At 39.8% G+C, this 12,963-nt stretch overlaps 1 protein-coding gene across 2 annotated transcripts in view; it reads left to right on the top strand.

The window, feature by feature from the left end:
- ccdc88b (coiled-coil and HOOK domain protein 88B) overlaps positions 1-12,963 on the top strand; it is a 40,547-nt gene that overhangs the window by 20,052 nt on the left and 7,532 nt on the right. For both annotated transcript variants that reach the window (XM_088386054.1, XM_088386063.1), the window contains exons 16-22: positions 737-1,077; positions 1,344-1,503; positions 1,642-1,977; positions 2,893-3,054; positions 4,443-4,720; positions 5,484-5,627; positions 7,271-7,457. In XM_088386054.1, coding sequence (XP_088242180.1) covers positions 737-1,077; positions 1,344-1,503; positions 1,642-1,977; positions 2,893-3,054; positions 4,443-4,720; positions 5,484-5,627; positions 7,271-7,457 — 1,608 coding nt within the window. The remainder of the gene's footprint in view (positions 1-736; positions 1,078-1,343; positions 1,504-1,641; positions 1,978-2,892; positions 3,055-4,442; positions 4,721-5,483; positions 5,628-7,270; positions 7,458-12,963) is intronic.

The raw sequence follows: 12,963 nt of genomic DNA, 5'->3' as shown, positions 1-12,963 counted from the left end.
TCTACCTGGAGACACAACACATTTGGTCATTTGTAGTGATATGATACAGTCAACTGATATTCTCACAGTATTCCTAAAGGACACTATTAAAAGAAGCCTAATGTGGAATTTCTGACCCAGCGTCAAAGTTTGTTTAATACCAGACTCTATAAAAAAATTCTACTGACTGGCCGAGAGCGAAGAATTTTCAATCTCTCTCGTTCCCTCGGCTGTGCAGTTTGCATTTGGCTCCCGAGGCCTGGCTCGTATTTTCAGATTCAGGTGTCATTAATGCTTTATTTGCTCTCATATTCACGTAACATTTATGTTGCTCCCTTCAGCTGCTATATGATGGCAAGCTATGTTTTTTTTTATTTTTTTATCATGTGGTGTTGCTTGTAGTCCTCATATAACGACTTTAATCTCTGTAAAGTGACAATGCAAACAGATAAGTAATCCAGACCTTTTCACACTGCACTTAGCAAGCATGACCACTTAATTGTCATTGTGTACAAACTGTAATTCTTAACATTCTATTGAATTACTATGTCACTGACGTATATTTCATTTGATCAGGTTTAATCAAGTTGATTAAAAACACAATATAATTTTGTTGGTGGTTTTTTGGACCATAACAGGTGAATGGCCTTCCCATTCATTTCAACGGGGAAAGATGATTTAGCATAGGCAGATAGATTTAAAGGAACCACTATGAATCGTTATACCTAATCATTATTACCATGTTCTCTTTATTCAGAGCGAACAGTTAGTGTTGACCACTCAGGCGCTCAAGGCCGAGCTGGAACGTCAGGGTCGTGCTTTGGAGACTTCTCGCCACCGAGAGGAGGAGCTGGAGGCGGAGGTACGTGATGCCGTACTGGAGGCTCAAAACGCATCACGGGCCCGGGACCAGGCGCTGCTGGACGTGTCACGCCTGGAGCAGGAGAAAGACGTGTGCCAGTCAGAGCTGGATGGCCTGCGGAAAGAAGCGAGGCAGCGGGAAAGGGATGCGGTGAGACTCAGACAGCAGCTGCAGAGCACTAATGTGGCGCTGGAACACAGCAACCAGAGAGTGAGAGCCTTGGACTCTGATCGCAGGTACTGGTCCATAATCTGTAAAAATAACACACACATGATCAATAAAGATTTGTAAAAAAAAAAAAATTGAATTTACTAAACTTGAACATGGGGGATTTTGGCTCTACACTAGCATCTGAGAGTTCTTTGACGCATTATGCATTTACATTATGCATTTATATTACGCATTGACATTATACTTTGTCATTCATTCATTAACTTTCCATTGTACTTAAAATGAGTTAAATAAAATATCAACATTGATGGTTTTATTGATTTATTCATAGGACCGTGTGTCAGGAGCTGTCTGAGTCGAAGGAGCTCTGCACTCACCTCCAGAAGCTGGAGCAAGAGCTCGTCACTCGGTTAAGCAGCCTGGAGGAGAGTAAACAGCAGTTGGAGGAGCAGTACGCAGACGCACAAGCCAAGAATCAGTCATTGTTGCAGGTGTGTGTGCATATGTGTGTCAGCGTATGTGTGAGAGTTAAAGATTGGGTTCTTTCTGGAGGAGAGGTGTTTGATTAAAAAGTCACAGCTCATGAAGTTGCATGGTGATGATGGTCTCTTATCTTTTGTTGTTGTCAGGATCTGTCCAATGAGCAGATTCGTTCTCAGAATCTTACTTCTGAAGTCCAGCACCTCAGTGAGAAGCTCCAAACAAACGAAACTCAACTAAAGGCCGCAACAGAATCTCTCAACCAATCACGGGACAGAACAGAGCCACTCACTCACCTTCTGAGTGAACGTGAGCCTCAGCTCCAGATGGGAAATGAGGATGAAGCGCACGCTTGTCCGACTGACCGGCGTGAGGCGTGTACCTCGGATCGAGACAAAGGTCATGACCTTCCTGTGTCGTCCCATGAAGCCACAGGAGAGAGAGAGAGGCAGCTCACTCGCAGGCTGCTGGAGCTGGAAAAAGAGGTTAGCCTTTGGATTGTATTGAGGTTTGGATCTTATCTGCAAGATGTCTGCATTGTTTATGTGAGGGATGATGATCCATATATGTGGAAACTCTTTTGCCAGAGGGCTGACAACAGCGTCCACTTCCCTAGTCCGGCACTTTATTTTCACAAACTTTATCTGTCTTCATCACTTTCTATAATGTCACCTCAGCGACTCTTCATCTTCCTTATCTCAGCTGCTTTTCTCTTCCTTTTTGTCCCTTTTTTTCCGTCGACGCTTACTCTTAGAAAAATATCACTAACAATGTTAATGATATTGTTTGCACAACCTCCAAGGTCAGGAAGCTTGTTCATTTTATTTGTAGGATTGAGACGGTATTGAGGCGGCTGTACCAAACATACTGCTGTGCAGGAATGATTGATGCTACAAGTTGAGAAAAAAGTTGTATTCCCTCAAGCATCAGCATCGGTCTTGAAAACTAACAGACAGTGCACAGGTTTTCCCCAAAACAGAGCAGAATGAAATCTTTAGGGCAACTCAAACACAATTTGCACTCTTGGAAATCTTATTTTGGTTTTTGGTGTCGTCCAATATAACACCTGATTTGTTATTTGTTTCTTTTCCTATTGAGGTTTCGCTAAACGAGTCTTATTCAATTTTACATATGCCAGCCACGCTTTAGTTGGATTACTGTGCAGGTGCAAAGATTCCTGTTGCTCTAAGTACATGGTAGTTTCAAAACAGAATATTATGATGTGATATGTCAACTCACCTTGGTTACCATTTTAAAGCACTGTGAAGGAACATGTGCACATGTATTTTTGTAGGTGTGTGTCAAGAAGGCAAGACAATGTCTACATGCTGGAGGAGGATGAAACATTTACTAGCACCTGTGCTGTCTTTGTTTCCTCACTCTGATCACATCTGCCTCAGAGAGCCGTGGCGCTTGCTGGACAGGAGGCTTTGTTGTCGCGTCTGTCTCAGTCCCAGGAGACGTGCGAGCACCTGAGGGAGCAGCTGGAGGCGCTACGACGACACTCACTCAGCCTGCAGGACTCGTGTACTCGACTGCAGACGCTCAACACTCAGCTACAGGTGACATAACGCACAAAGAAAGGCAGACGGAGAAGAGCATGAGTCATATTAGTCGACGCTTTCTGAGGTTGTACATTGGGAACTGCAAAAAGGAAGAAATCATTGTTCTGTGTGCAGCCATGTTTTTTAATTTACAAATGTGTAGGTTTTAATCCCAAAAAGTGATATTGGCCGATATTTGTCAACACGGCCAGTTCAGATTTTCTCTGCTTAATCTGACTTCCTTCCGCATTCCAAATACATGCATGTTATGTTCATTGAAGACTCTCAATTGCCCATAACAAGCACTATAGATAATAGATTTATTGATTGATTGTCAAATTACATTTCAAGGCTGCACATTCCCAAAATTAAGTCGCTTCATGGGAACCTTAAATTACTTGGACTACTCGTATTACTACTAGAACTATTGATAAAAAAAAAAGGGGGATGTAGCATTGTTGATTGCTGCCTTCAGGGCATGAGCAGCTTTGAAAGGGGGAGAAAGAAAAACAAGTCAGTAGTGCACACAAACACCATTATGGATGTGAACAGATAGAGATTGAGAGGGATGGTGTGGCAAATCCCTCAGGCAGTCTGGGCCCATGGTGGTGTATAACTAAGGCATGATTCAGCACACGACTGGCTCGGCCGTCACAATGTGCTTTAATAAAACAGAAGAGACCTTTATTAGTCACCCAGAGGGGAACTTTAATGTTGAAACATTTATTGAACATGCTATAAACACAAAAGCTGTAAGGAGACATATGCACAAACATAAGCCTTCGAGAAACGTACATTGAAAACCATACTTTTAGTTCCTTTAAAGAATTCACATTTACACTTATGAACAGTTCTCAGATAATCTCAGCATGCATGGGGATGGGAGGACGGCCAGAGCCAAGATTCAAACCCAGACTCTTACAGCTTTGAGGCAGATGTGCTCACCATTAGTCTAGCTTGCTGCCCGCAAACTGGCGCTGTAAGTGGCCTGCGGCAAGTAGTACTTCAGAGTTGGTTTACAAACACAAATACTTCATGGTTCTTCAGATGAGTACTTTTTGTTCAAATTCCTCACTTTGTAGCGCTCGAGAAATCCAGCGTCATTGATACCCATTTGCAGTCTTTCTGTTTCTGATCATTGATATACACAGTGCCCAGGTTCTGATTGTAAGATTAGGTTAAAATGGCAGCACCAACAGGGTGAAATCTGATTGGACCAAAAATATAACATTCGCATAGATGTAGTGGAAGCAGTGCAGTCAAGAATGCTATGTGATCAAGAGAATATACTGTCGGGAATAAATTAAAACAATTTCATGGAACACAGATAAGAATTTAGGCAGTAAATGTACATCACTATCTCTGATTTCATGACTACTACATATCTTGTGTATTCACAAAAATAGGTGGAACAAGCAACTGTAAACTCCCAGCATGCAGCGGCACTGGCACGCCACAGCGAGAGCGAGGCCCGGTGTGCGGCTCTGGAGGCGGAGTCTAAGGTGTGGGCACGGGAGCGAGAGGAGTCAACTGCCAGGGCGGAGACCCTCAAGCGGGACCACGAGCGACTGACGGTGCTGCAACAGCGTCAGGAGACGGAGCTGGAAGAGCTTCTAGACAAACACTCGCGCCTACGGAGCAGCAGCCGCAGTCTGGAGGCGCAACACAGGGAGCTGGAGGCCAGGTACACACAAGCCGACCACAGCTACTAATAGTGGGAATGCGGAGAGACTAAGCTCTACTCCTATTATTGTGTGTAAAACCACTAAGTTGGATGCACAACTGCAATAACTGATTGGTGAGGATACATAAAAAAAAAATAAAAAAAAAAACAATTGCTGAGAGACTGATTCACACCACTGCTCTTGTGCATTAACAATTAATTTTGTGAATGCTGAGAAGGAAGGGCTCACACTACTGCTATTATTGTATTAGTAAATGCTGGGAGATCAATACTACTATTCCACATCAAAAATGCTGAGAAGCAATCATCCACACCAGTTCTACTGCGGTAATTGGGGGCATTCTGACAGCCAAGCACTAAAACTTTTGCTATTATTGTCCGCACAAAATAAAAGTATTGCGTAGACAAGCATTCGCACCAATGGTATTGTGCGTCAAAAAATGTTTCTCGCTCAGTTTGATTGGGCTTTGTTGCCTTCTTCTTGCTCAACAGACCTGAGTGATTACTTTTTTCAAGCCCAACACTTATCTATGGCAATGACACAGCAATATCACGGCATCACCTCAAATCCGGTGTATCCACTATCCAATCAAGTTGATGTCATCCTTACGCTTTTGAAATTGCTATGGTATGTTGTGATGCATTAACCTGTCTTCAGTTCATTTTCTTTAGCATTTTGCCTTTGGGACATTTTTCAACAATCACATGCAATTGCTTTTCCTGCCAAACCATGTTAATGTATGTGTGTGTGTGTGTTGTATAGCTACAAAGAGTTGCTGGGTGCTAAAAGCCAGCTGGAGGAGAGAGAGCGAGAGATGAAAATGGAGCGAGAGAAGATGGAAGCAGAAGCCCAGAGTCGACTGGAACAAGAACGAGAGTTGGAGAGGCTGAAAGAGGACAGCGAGAGGTGACAAATACACAAAGAGTTGGCATTCAGCTCCCTTCCCTCATGAGCTCTCACATTTACACTTGACATTATTGCTTTACTATGGATCAGAGGATACAAAACAGGAGGTGTGGGTTCAATGCAAATGCAATACAGTGTGTATTACTCGTTGATGTGGGCGCTAAACAGCGGAAGCGAGGAAAAACAAAATAGGCAAGATGCGAAAACAGGAAAGTCTAACAGATTAGAAAAATTTGTTTTGATGTGAACTCTTGTTTTTTACTAAATGAGGACAATCATTAAATGACATCCCATTATGGGTTGTCACCATCACATTGACAGAAGTGATTAATGACACCTTTGTAATGATAGTCTGCCAAACTGAAGAATAATGTTCTCATGTTGTGGTTGTGAGTGTTGTTTAGCTAATAGCTGCTCTGCAGTTTCCAATGAGCCCCTTAAACTTGTTAATCAGCATACATTTTCGTAATCAATGATAGAGACTTTAGGTTGTCCACCCAGCCATTTTCTGAAGCAGTAATTCCCAACCACCTGTCAGAGGCTTTGTTAATCTATGACAGTGAACATCGAGAACAATTACATTTAGTATAATCAGTACGAGTTTCTCATGCCACAAATAAAGTCATAACATGCACATACTGAGTAAGTACAGCACGTGTATTGAAAATAACCACATAACTTTACTTTTGTAGCTGGTGTAATGCTAACACAGGAGTCACCATAGACGGATAATGAATAGCATCAATATTGCTGTGTTAAAGTAGGTTTGAACATAAAAAGGGCTGCAACACATATAAACAAACAATATAAGAATGGAAGATCTTCGAGACAAACACTAAAATTAAAATTATTATACACATAATAATTATTAAATACACATAATATTACATATATATAATTATATAAAATGATAAATTACTGTAGTTGCATAGTCACTTATGTAGTCCTCTTTATTTGTTTCTGCATGAGAGTATTATGCTGCACCCAAACACTGTTTAATTCTTTAAATTCAATTTAATTGCGATTTTTATATGTTTTTATAATTTAATATATCATTGGGTATTTTTTTTTCTTATGGCACATTTTAAGGTGCCACTGTTTATTTTTATTCACCAGAGATGTCAAAGTGTTGATTAAACTGTAACTTAATGTTCATATTAGAATGCACAAGAAGAACTAGAAGGTATGTGATGTGACATATTGTGGTCTCCAAACATACTGCATTTATAGCTTGTTATGATAATTATTGAATAATTTCGACAGATGCTTCTTACTTTGAAGTCACAGTGTGAGGAGCTAAGAATAGTCCATCCACGTTTATTACAGAATTTACAAACCTTCCAACTGTGTCCATTAGATATGATTTCAGAGTAGAGTCCAACAGAGCTGATAGCTTACCTCAATAAACATGCTGTTTTGCAGGCAGTGAAATAAAATTAGATTGTGATGTTAAATCATTTTTGAAGTGATATCAGATGTATTTTCTCTGTAGTTTTATAACTTTGAGTATGACTCATTGTGTTGTGTAATAATATAATAATGGGTTTAATTTAGAAAGCACATGATGCAAAGCACCCTGCAGGACTTGAGCAATGAGCAAAGCTCTTGTCTTTGTGTGTATGTGCATCTGTGTGTGTGATCAGGCTCCAGGCCCAGCATAAAGAATTGGTTGCGTCCCAAGCAGAGCTGCTGGCTCAGGGCTCCTTGTTGAGAGGGGAGTTGAGTGCCTCCCTGCTGGAGAGGACTCGCCTGGAGGGGGAGCTCAGCACCTTGAGGGAGGCCAACCAAAGTCTGGACCTCAGCAATGCCCGCCTCACCAGCCAATTTCAGGTATCAACCCAACGCATGCGTGCATCCTCTCTCCGGCCTATACAACAGTGGTAGATAATTGGAACAGCACACCTCCACCAAAGCTAAACAGTCCTAAAAAGATGATTGATGATGTTCCACCACGGTACAAAATGAATGTTTTCTATATTTATAAAAATAATAATAATGCCTTCTGTCACAAACAGCCAAAGCTTTGCACAATAGCTTCATCTGTTGTGTTGGATCTGGTCAGTCACTACTTGGCAACAAGAAATTTTCTATCCACAGATTCTCAGCCATAGCCCACCTGTGGGAAATGGTCAAATTTCACTCAATTCGTGCAAAAACTACTCATTTACTGCAAATAATGGATATTTTATCATTTACTGTATCTATGCTAGGGGCGTCAAACTCATTTTTAACTTGGACCACATCATAATTATATACTGTAAATGTATAATCGCCCCATCGCACGGTGGTGTCTTGAGATACGAGTTTAATTAGTTTTGTCTTGCCATCCCTTGCAGCCTCCTCAAAAAATGCAATGTGTTTTAGTGTTGAGACAAATTCCACTTTATGAAAACTTACAGTATGGACATAATTCAATAGAAAGTCACAGCTTGGCCATCTGGAACTGTATAGTACGGACTTATCACATATACAGTGATATTAGTAGTTCTTCGCAGAGGATAAATAATATATGCCTATGAGTATTGTTATATTATCTATCTACATGTATTGTTACACTATTTGTGTTGAATACCTGTTGCTTAAACGATTCTAACACCGTCAGTACCTTATTTTCCGACTATAAGTCGCTCCGGAGTATAAGTCGCACCAGCCATAAAATGCCCCAAAAAGTGAAAAAAACATATATAAGTCGCTCCGGAGTATAAGTCGCATTTTGGGGGGCAATTTATTTGACAAAATCCCACACCAAAAACAGTCATGAACGAGCAACAACAGGCTAAACGATAGCAACAACAGGCTAAACGATAGGTATACTAACGTGACAAACACAAACAAAGAGCTGAGAACGGGCCTGACGTAACATATAGAGTGATTAAGGACAACTATTACATGAATAACATGTTTATAAAACCATCGGTGTCACTCCAATTCATTAAATCCATCGATCGTTCGATACGATAGCAACAGGCTAAATGATAGGTATACTAACGTGACAAACACAAATGAGGAGCTAAGAACGGGCCTGACGTAACATATAGAGTGATTTAGGACAACTATTACATAAATAACATGTTTATAAAACTATCGGTGTCACTCCAATTTATTAAATCCATCGATCGTTCTTTGTTAACAATGGGTGCGCGCGGCCGAGGGTGCTTGCACTTCAAAATATTCCACAGGCTCATTTGACGATAGATAAACTATATTTCAAATAACTATAATATAAGCAATAATATCAAACCATCCGTGCACTTTAAATCCATTAAATCCATCGATCAAATTCCTCATCCTTTGTCAACATCGCCGCGCGTGCGCCCTGATGTCAGCTTCGTCTTTATTCCACAGATCTAGTACATAACTATATTGTAGCGTTAACAAAGTACAAGGATAGACGTGGGTTTGGTAAACGGCTCTTTATTAAACAAAACAAACTTCCAAGCGTGTGGCGGTGTGGACTTCCAGACACGAGAGCTCCATGGCAGAGGACCGGGCGTGTGTAATGGCCATGTCCGAGTCCCATGCACCGTTCGCGGACAGCCACTCGGCCGAGCGCCGGCCCCCGACTCAGTAGAGTCGGACCGGGCGTGCGTAAAAGCCATAATAGTTTTTCAAACCTTCTATGTCACTCCAAATCCTTAATTCCTTCAAACTCTTTGTCCTCCGTGTCACTTAGAAATGATCACCGCTAATGATGCCAGTAGTCCTTACGTGGGTACATTTGTCCATTATGTAAACAACCGCCGCGCCGCGCCACGCCACTGACGTCACTTGAAATAGTAATCCATTGGTACATCACGGTTCTCCAAACTTTCTTTCTGCTGCTCGATTACTGTTTTCAGCTGCATATTTTACAACTTGAAGTTTGTAACCTGCAAAATATGAGTTTCTTTTTGGTGCCATTTTTCTTAAGCCCACCCAGTTGATGAGTCACGGCCAACGGTGAAATTTAGAGCGCCCTCATCCAGTTTCGTCTGAAAATATAATTTTTTTCAGATGTAGTTTTATGTTTTGTTTATTTGGTTGTTTTATCAAAGTCAAAGTCTGCTTTGTCGTCGATTTTTTTTCATCTACTAAAACACACAAAGAGATTGAAATTACGTTCCCACTATCCCTCGGTGAGATAGTACACATATGCATACAAGCGACACAAAAAACCCAAGAAGGCACAAACAATGAATAAATAAGAGTGTTGAATAAATGATAAATAAACAAATAATAATAAATAATAATAATAAATATAAGAGGAGCAAAAATGGAGCAAGTGTACATACAGCAGACAGTGGACTTGGATATGGTGCTTTAAAGTGTTAATTGCTTTATTTGATGTTTTCTCTATTTTTTTATGTTTTGAATATGTTCAAGATAAAGATATAAAAGCATGTAAAGTGATCAACTATACTAAAAATAACATGGGAAGTGGTCAACTATACTTGTAAGTAAGTGATGTCTTAATGATCAAGTAAAAATTTGTGAAAAAAACATATAAGTCGTTCCTGAGTATAAGTCGCCCCCCCACCCAAACTATGAAAAAAAACGCGAAATAAAGTCCGGAAATTACGGTATAGTGGTTTGGTTACAACAGGCCGTACATTGGCTTCCTGCACACACACTTTCAAACCTTCGCTGCTCCGTGAATTACAGCCCTGATAAGATTTACCTAAATCATAGCTTTGTGGTTGTTTTGAATATACAAAGAGCAGCTCTCTGTTTTTCTGTCAATCAAACTGTTGCTTGTTAAATGAGTTGAGGTCACTTTCCCTATACAGCACATTTTTGCTCACACGTCAAAGCAAAGAGTCAGCCAAATGACAGCTCGTATCACAAAAGAAACTCTCAAGTCGGTTCACTTGAAGAGAATTGAAAGTCAGTCATGATAGTTATAGCAGAAAATATTTGGATACAGAACTATTGTCCAATGTACATTTGTGTGACATTTTTGTTTGGATATGTGCTGTGAAAATGTAAAAACTATCTATCAAATAAAATTTGTGCCTCGGTGCTACAAAGGTTGAGTAAACCACATGGGGCAGCTTTTTGGAATTAGGGCTAAAGGCAGCACCCCTAACTGTTTGCCAGTCCACAAGACTTAAATATTGAAAGTCCGCTTTGTGAACTACTACACGACCAACAGCAATGTACTGCAACGGTGAAAACTCATTTGTCCAGTTTTATGAAAATAGGTTATTCGTTTTTACATAATCCTCACTAACAAACAAACTGACTAATGATGCTCAGCTTTCTGTCGCCAAACACACCCACCATAATAAACAAATTAGATATCCAACAGACTTATACGTAACTTTGCTATCAAGTGAATTATTCATACAGGAAACACTAATTGTGCCCTCTGTGGGGAGTGCCATTACACAAGCCAGAAGCTACTTAAAAGGCTTATTTTTCTTCAGCTGTTCAAGCGCAAACAACTCCACGATACATAACGTGCCTACTTGTAAACAAGAATGATGTTGTGGGAATGGCGTCGATTTATATTGACCACTGAGGTAAATTAAACTTCACAACTGTAGGGGGAGCCCCGGAGCAATACACCCACTTATCCCTTCCTGCTACTTTACCGCTTGATTCCAGTCTTAACTAAAACAACCATTTAATGTGTGAGCTCCAGTATTTGCTCCCCATAAAGTTCACAAAACCCACAAGTGTAGTAAAGGAGGAACACACCTTCAAACCTGCACTCACACTCTGGTGTTTAATATTGCAGTTGCCGATTGAACGTTTGCATGCAAAGAAGGATTTAATGCTTCACGGTGGAGACACTAGGAAACGTTACACTCTTGGAATAATAAAGCTAATTTATTTGAAGCATTATTGGGTAATTAAACCAAACATATTAGAAATTGATAGCAGGTTTTAGAGCCTGTTTTACATAGCTGTGGTCAGGGTGGAATCATTAGCATCTTATCAGAGCAGATTTTCCTAACACCTGATGGAAGCTGACGTCAGCTTTGGCACATGAGGAAAAGTGATTTGTCGAGCTAACTTCAAATCGTCTTTCATCTTCTGCGTACGGCTGTCAAACTATGGCTAAGTGTTGAAAATGCTCCTCGCGCACTCAAGTCTGAAGTTGCAATGTGCAAATTGACTTTCCATAAAAGAGCCAAGCGGGAGACGCTTTGATAGGCCGCCTCAACCTGCTCCTCTAATGAAGAATATTTGGTGTGCTAATAGACAAGAACCACCAAAGACTATGCCAGAATCTGGCATGTTTTTCTAAATAATTCAAACTGACCAATGAGCCACACTTGGCTTGTCAAACTCGACAAATTAGCTTCGGTATTAATCAATTCAAGTTGCCTCCCAGTATCAGGTAACGAGCAGCATGTCATTCTCTATATCCGTTGAATTATTCCACTCAGCTTTATTTTCCTTCTTTTCTACGTTTCCATAATGCATGACGGAAAAGCCAATAAATAGTGGCAGAATGCGAAAGAGCGCTGCTTTTAATGCAATGTTTGCTTCGTGTCAAGACTCACAATCATCCTCCTGCAGTGCTGCGCTGCTAACTGTCGGGGAGTGAACGAGGAAATCATCAGCGCCATAAGACAATTGATATTTGTCCTCTGAGATGAATAGTGTTTTTAAAGGTTCTTGTTGTTGTAGAGAGTGTTAAAAAGTGGTGAAAGCAAATGACTAACCTTGCATTTTCTATCGTGAGGGTATTCAATACAAACATTCCCTATATGAATGGATCTATAATATTTTCATACTATGGTGCCTGGGAATTTTTATTTACAGGCTTCTATCAGAAGTAAAGCATACAAATCATTTTTGATAATTAAACACTAGATGTTTGTTTTCAATTGCTTTTCCACAAAATACATTTAATAATTACTGTAACATGTTGTAATTTATTACTATATGTATGTATCATATGTTCTCTCTAATATAAAACTGGGGTGTCTAAAGTTTGGCCCTTTGCACTGTATTTTAATTGTTTTCGTCTACCATGTGATCTAATAATAAATAAATAAACATGACCTGCATTCAATGGTTGATAGGAAGTTAAAATGTTAATTTGTTAAAATACGAATAAAAATGCAATAATGATTTACTAAAAAAAACTACATGAAAGTTTATCACAAGTTTTTAATTTATAATTTAAAAAACATTACAAGATACTACACTGCTTTTCAACATTTTTAAAATATATGATATAACATTTTATTGAATTAAAAATAGAATGTAACGTTTTGGTTTTAATATTTGAAAAGATTGATTAAAAAAACTGTCATATTTTTTCAATTTATGACTGTTTGAAAAATGTTGCAAGGTATCATTCTACTTTTTAACATTTTTTCCCCCCCCAAAAAAGATGCAA

This window comes from Syngnathus floridae, chromosome 1 (assembly GCF_059516105.1).
Source record: "Syngnathus floridae isolate MCC-2025c chromosome 1, RoL_Sflo_1.0, whole genome shotgun sequence".
NCBI classification, from domain to species: Eukaryota; Metazoa; Chordata; class Actinopteri; order Syngnathiformes; family Syngnathidae; genus Syngnathus; species Syngnathus floridae.
Note: the sequence above shows the minus strand (reverse complement) of the source record. Positions and strands in the feature narration are given on the sequence as shown.